Genomic DNA, 6,402 nt, shown 5'->3' on the forward strand with positions numbered 1-6,402 from the left:
TTTTCCCGTACAGAGGATGGAAAAATATATCAGCGTGCATTTGGTGGTCAAAGCTTGAACTTTGGAAAGGGTAAATTCATTTTGGAGTATGGTTGGCTTTTTTACTTTTGAGAAGAGTTCTGACCTGGAATTCCTTTGTTGCCATGATACAGGTGGTCAAGCCTACCGATGTGCATGTGCCGCTGATCGAACTGGACATGCTTTGTTGCACACTCTTTATGGCCAGGCTATGAGACATAATACACAGTTTTTTGTGGAGTATTTTGCATTGGACCTTATAATGAATAGTGACGGTGAGTTGTTGCTGAAAACAAGTTTGTTTTATGTATTTCACCATCAATGAACATTTCAGGGCCTTAGTGTTCATTAGGCCATATGAGCAATTTTTATACGTGTGACAAAACTTGTTCTCTATGCATTGTATATCTTATTTAACTCTTGTTAGCGATGTTAATTGCTTTCTCAAACATATATGAGGTGGTGAAAAAAAGTGGACAACATTAAATTTTTGTTTTGAAGGTGGTGGTAAACTTAACCAATTTCCCTATTGGATATGTAGGAAGTTGCCAAGGAGTAATTGCCTTGAATTTGGAGGACGGAACATTACATCGGTTTCAAGCTGCTTCAACAATTTTGGCAACAGGGGTAACATGTCTTTTTCAAGATATTTGATACGGATTTTCTTTATTTTTTTTTATAAAAGAAGAAATACGGTGTACTTCACTCATTATGGATACATGAGATCTTTTGTTTTGATTTGCTTCAGGGTTATGGTAGAGCATATTTTTCCGCAACCTCTGCACATACATGTACTGGAGATGGTAATGCCATGGTTGCACGTGCTGGACTCCCTCTCGAGGTTCTTCCCCGCCTTTTTTCCTTCTGTACTTTGTAATATTTATCATATGTTGTTTGTCTTAATCATTTACATTCTTTCATTGTAAACTCTGCAGGATTTGGAGTTTGTGCAGTTTCACCCAACAGGTATATATGGAGCAGGTTGCCTTATCACAGAAGGTTGGTAGTTTAAGTTATATTTGCAACCTTGAGTTTCTTTATATTGTACCTCAAAATGTGCCTTATCCAATTACGTTGGAATAGTGTGTTTCTCATCATATTTTTGAAACTTTAGGTTCCCGGGGTGAAGGTGGAATTCTAAGAAATAGTGAAGGTGAGCGATTTATGGAACGATATGCTCCCACTGCAAAGGATCTTGCATCAAGAGATGTAGTTTCAAGATCAATGACTATGGAGATTCGGGAAGGTCGTGGTGTAGGTATGGTGGATTCATATTGATTTATCCATGTTTCACTATAAACTGTTCATTAATATATAAGAAGTCCGAGTCCTGCCATACTATCACAGTATTACTTGAGGGGTACCCTGTTTTAAGCATAATGATTTGTATAAACTAAATGCCAGGTTTTCTTCAATCTTTTCTAGAGGGTCATCTTTTTTTTTTTCCATTCCTAATAAACAAATGAATTATTCATGAGAATCATGACCTTGATATTTTTTATCGGGAATTAGAAAATAATTTTTCTTCTGTTTTAGTTAGATAGTTTAATGTTCTTTTTCTTCTTAATTAAGCTTATTAATTGTAAAAATTATTTGTAGGACCCTTGAAAGATCACATCTATCTCCACTTGAATCACTTACCCCCAGATGTGCTCAAGGAGAGACTTCCTGGAATATCGGAAACAGCTGCTATTTTTGCTGGTGTGGATGTTACAAAGGAACCCATTCCTGTTTTGCCCACTGTGCATTATAACATGGGTGGTATACCTACAAACTATCATGGAGAGGTATGAAGTTAAAATAATCAGTTTTTGAGTATGACTTCTAATTGAAATATTGAAATTTTGAAATATATCAAGTAAAAAAGAAAAGAACCATGGATAATTATTCATACTATCCTGGCTACATATTGATTACTGGTATATCTACACACGTTATTGCTTGGGTTTGTTAGGACAATGATATCCATATCATTTGCGATGATCTTATGCCAATTATGCAGGTGGTTACCATTAAAGGTGACAACCCAGATGCAGTAGTTCCTGGATTGATGGCTGCTGGAGAAGCAGCTTGTGCGTCGGTGCATGGAGCCAATAGGCTTGGTGCCAATTCGCTTCTGGATATTGTAGTTTTTGGCAGAGCTTGTGCAAATAGGGTTGCAGAAATCCATAGGCCAGGCAAGATTCTTTATCTGTAATGGGCTGTGCGACTTTGCACTGAATTGAATCTAATACTTCAACAATTTTACATGCACAGGAGAAAAACAAAAACCTTTAGAGAGTGACGCTGGTCAGAAAACAATTGCCTGGCTGGACAAGTTGAGAAATTCAAATGGTTCATTGCCAACAGCGAAAATTAGGTTAAATATGCAACGGATAATGCAAAATAATGCTGCTGTATTCCGTACACAAGACACATTAGCAGAAGGTAAATCCATTTTCTCGCCAGTTGTGTTCTATAGTGTGCAAGGCCTGTGTTGATATCTTCGTCCTCTGAACTTTATTTCATGCGTTCTAGGTTGCCAATTAATTGATAAAGCGTGGGAGAGCTTCCATGATGTCAAGTTAGAGGACCGGAGTTTAATTTGGTAAAATTGTTTTTCCAAATATTGAATATTTCTGAATTCTTATATTTCTAAGGACCTGCTTGTTCATTGTAAAATTTATTCGTTAAACATACACAGGAACTCCGACCTGATTGAGACTATTGAGTTGGAAAACCTTTTGATTAATGCCTGCATCACAATGCACTCAGCTGAAGCCAGGAAAGAAAGCAGAGGAGCTCATGCCCGTGAGGATTTCACGGTTGGTTTCCTTTTCTCTCGTGTTGTTGACGAATATTATAAAGATGAAGAATGTAACTGAATTTCTTGCTTTCTATTGTGCAGAAAAGAGATGATGAGAACTGGATGAAACACACTTTGGGGTAAGTTGTTTGCCAATACTGCAACTTTTCTCTCTACAGATTTTCTGTTCATGGGAGTAGGAACTTAAGTAGAGATGAAGTCGTGTCTCATTTCTAGTAGGAACCTTGAATCTACTGGCCTTATTTGGTTTGAGGAGAAGTGGAAAACAACATCTGCAGTTAACTAGTGGGAACTAAATAGAATGTGCAATGGCTAGGTTTCATTACGCATCAGTAGGGAAAACTATTCACCTTGATCGTAAAAGTAAACTATATTTGGGCTTGAAATAAGGGTGTTGCAATTATCAAGAAACCATTCTAAAAGTTTGAGTCGAGTTCGCTAACATGAATTTGGTGTGATGACTCTTACTGCATCAATTTGCAGGTATTGGGAGAAGGAGAAGGTCCGGTTGGACTACAGGCCGGTGCACATGAATACACTAGATGATGAGGTTGAGTCATTCCCTCCCAAAGCTCGTGTGTATTAATTTACTTGTTTTTGTGGACGGTTTAGGCGTATTTGCTCCACCGAGGAATGACTGGTGCAACTTGAAAAAAGATGCAATAAATCGTCGTAGATGCTTGTTGATTTTTTATGATAATTGTTGCATTATTCATCGATGCGGCATCCGCAGTAGACACTGTATTTGTAGCAGAAAATAATAGCAAATACAATTCCAGTTACTGGTTTTGTAGGTGGATAATAAGTTTTCGAGTGTATATGGCCTGCCAAATGACGCTTCAGCACGTTTTTGGTTGCTATCATGGCTCCCTAAACTTGTAGCATTTCCTTACAAGTGACGCTACATTTTAACCAGTTTTGTTCAACTCCCTAGAAACTTCTAATTGAAGACTTAAAAGTTAAAACAAGTTCTACATGCGTTTTTCTCCAAGTCTAAAGCGGAATGGGATATGCGATGAACCGTATGAACCTGGTTTTAATCTGCTCCGATTATAGAACTTTATATTTTTAATATTGAGGTAGTAATGATGTTTTTTTAAAATGGAGATTATTAGGGTATTATTCTGGTAGTTCGATTTTTAGAGGCACACAAATCGAACTTAAAAAAAATGTAATATTTTTCACAATTTTAAAAAATATCAAAAATTTAAAGTATATTATTACTTTTATTTCCATAACAAAAAAAAAAAAAATACTGCAAACATTTTACTTTTTTCCTCTTGGGTTCCACATTTTGTGACTAGTATTGAGTAGGAAATATATACAATTTGAGAACATCTCAATTTTCAAACGAAGCAAGCCCATGCCATAAAATGAAATATCTGATTGTCGGACAAAAGCCTGTAGCATACCAAAACGAGTGCTCTCCTATTCCGAACAGCCGAGACAGCTATGGATTCACCGCCCCTGTGGGGATGGAGGGGGATGGAGGGAAAGAAGCTTTTGAGAATTCTAAGAGGTCACTTAGAGGTGGTCATGGCGAGGCGGCCGAAGATACGGCTCCTGGGATAGAATGCGCCGCAACATCCGCGATTAAACTTGTATTCAAGTTTCCTGAACTAGCATATGATCATATGCCTATGCCTATGCCCTTCCCAAAGTGGCTACTATTTTCCCGTTGACAAGCCGGATTGGCCAAATATGACGAGTAGAGATAGAGACAGTAAGGTCGCAGCAACTTCGAAAAATTTTAATCACGTACAATTTTGTTCGTCATTTCAGTATAATGCACGACATTTATTTATTCTTTATTTTTCTCCTTTCGCTCCTTCATACTCTTAAGATCATAGATTCATAACTAAAATCAAACCGGAAAAATAAAAAAGAAAGAGATGGAGGTGTTGAACATCCTGCATGCCATAAATGTGCAATATACAGAAGATAACAGTCCATTAATTTATACTCATAAAATGTTATTTGTAAATCAAAATCGACTACAAAAATCAGCCAATAATAATATACAGAAGATAACAGTCCATTAATTTATGCTCATAAAATGTTATTTGTAAATCAAAATCGACTACAAAAATCAACCGCTAACATATTAGTGTATAAATACATGATTTAATTTATTTTTAATATTTATTTATATTCCAACCTATATTTTATTTGACAATGTACACATAACTCTATAATTAAAAGAGAAAGCAGAGCAAGAAAAGAAGCCAAGTCGAGGAGAGCTCGAAACATGAAAATAGAAGCTTGAAGTACAAAAAAGATGAATAAACTAGGAGTTGGCGCTAGGTTGATGCCTCCCTTTTTCCTTCTCCTTCACCTCACTCCCCTGCGTCTTGTCATAACCTTCACAAACATCAGTAGAGGACACAAATCATTTTCATTAACAAATATTCAATAAGCAACGCAATCAAAACCAACAAAAAGCTACGGTTCATATATAAATATAGCAGGCTATTATCAAACCTGGGTGGTTTTCATGGATGAACTTATCCGTCTCAGTCTTGGGAAGAGATTGGTTCCCACCGTAAGTTCCTCCAAATCCTTCTTCATCGCACCTCGTAGCATACGCTTCCCCAAACGGATGAGACATCACATCCCTTTAATCCACGTACACATCAATATATATAATCTCATCGATATACAAATTATTTAAATTAAAGCCAAATAATTTTCAATAATCTATTCAGATCATATTATTATAATATTATTTGAACTAACCCGTGATCGGTAGTTGCAGCAGCTTCCTCGCTTGGGTTCTGATCTTTCTTCTTGTCCATGTTATGATCACTATGACCAGTTTCTGCTTCTGGGCGGGTACAAAATCTAACGACAGAAACTTCCCGACCACGGTTGCAAGAGAGAGATCGTGGTACTGATGAAGCCGCAGGTGAATACGTCAGAACCGTCTTGATAGTGTGAAGCATGTTTATTTTTTCTTGTGCGCATACATGTTAGAAACTTATAGCAGAGTGCAGAGTGCAGAGTGTTAGACTTTGGTTGTTGGTATAAGTGCGTTTCAGGAAAATCTAGTATGTTCATGACAAGACACGTGGTGCAATTTGACGCGTGTCCTTAACATAAACCCTTGCGTGGTTGCATGCTCTCCAATTTTCAACTGAGCCACTGCCACGTTCTACTGAGTGCTGAAGTAGCATCTCCCAGGTGTAAGGATAATTTTTTTTTATTTAAGTGCATTAAGGCGGTTACACCGATCTTTAAGAATAGATTGTTCTTGAATTGTTGCACTGGTCATCGTTGGTTGCACATCCCAAAGATGATCACAGATTCACAGTTATTTTTCAATGTTAATTTTTAACGTGTGGTGGTCAAGGATATAGTCTTGATTTTTTTTTTCTATAATGAAAGATCAAAGATATGATATAATCTTGACCTCGAGGAAGGTCTAAGAGGTTTGGTTTACGCAATATCCTATTCTATTTTTTATTGCATAGGTTTGGGATTTTCAAACTAAGAATACTATAAATAAAAAGTTAAAATAAAAAGTATAAATATAAATTTCATTTTTTTACATTAAATTAAATATGTTTTGTTAATGATAT

The 6,402-nt window shown here is 36.6% G+C and overlaps 2 protein-coding genes across 2 annotated transcripts in view; one reads left to right on the plus strand and one right to left on the minus strand.

Annotated features, from left to right (window-relative positions):
- Positions 1 to 3,739, plus strand: part of LOC107642871 (succinate dehydrogenase [ubiquinone] flavoprotein subunit, mitochondrial) — a gene marked incomplete in the record, with an annotated part of 5,942 nt that extends 2,203 nt beyond the window's left edge. The window contains 13 exon segments of the mRNA XM_016346369.2: positions 1 to 70; positions 153 to 293; positions 560 to 645; positions 767 to 859; positions 954 to 1,017; positions 1,133 to 1,276; positions 1,618 to 1,805; positions 2,021 to 2,195; positions 2,275 to 2,445; positions 2,536 to 2,605; positions 2,702 to 2,822; positions 2,906 to 2,943; positions 3,308 to 3,739. Of these exon segments, the coding sequence (XP_016201855.1) occupies positions 1 to 70; positions 153 to 293; positions 560 to 645; positions 767 to 859; positions 954 to 1,017; positions 1,133 to 1,276; positions 1,618 to 1,805; positions 2,021 to 2,195; positions 2,275 to 2,445; positions 2,536 to 2,605; positions 2,702 to 2,822; positions 2,906 to 2,943; positions 3,308 to 3,410 (1,464 nt within the window).
- Positions 4,844 to 5,841, minus strand: LOC107641688. The gene is made up of 3 exons (XM_016345161.2): positions 5,561 to 5,841; positions 5,306 to 5,439; positions 4,844 to 5,185 (listed from the first exon to the last, which is right to left on the minus strand). The coding sequence occupies exons 1-3, from the start codon at positions 5,764 to 5,766 to the stop codon at positions 5,112 to 5,114; spliced, it is 414 nt and encodes a 137-aa protein (XP_016200647.1). The 5' UTR covers positions 5,767 to 5,841; the 3' UTR covers positions 4,844 to 5,111.

The sequence above is a fragment of the Arachis ipaensis genome, chromosome B05 (assembly GCF_000816755.2).
Source record: "Arachis ipaensis cultivar K30076 chromosome B05, Araip1.1, whole genome shotgun sequence".
NCBI classification, from domain to species: domain Eukaryota; kingdom Viridiplantae; phylum Streptophyta; class Magnoliopsida; order Fabales; family Fabaceae; genus Arachis; species Arachis ipaensis.

Excerpts from the sequence above, each read along its gene's own strand:
- LOC107641688 (XM_016345161.2), bottom strand. The coding sequence starts at position 5,766 with ATGCTTCACACTATCAAGACGGTTCTGACGTATTCACCTGCGGCTTCA. Across the intron at positions 5,440-5,560 it reads GCTGCAACTACCGATCACGG|GGATGTGATGTCTCATCCGT; the intron begins GTTAGTTCAAAT and ends CGTGGATTAAAG. Across the intron at positions 5,186-5,305 it reads CATCCATGAAAACCACCCAG|GTTATGACAAGACGCAGGGG; the intron begins GTTTGATAATAG and ends ATGTTTGTGAAG.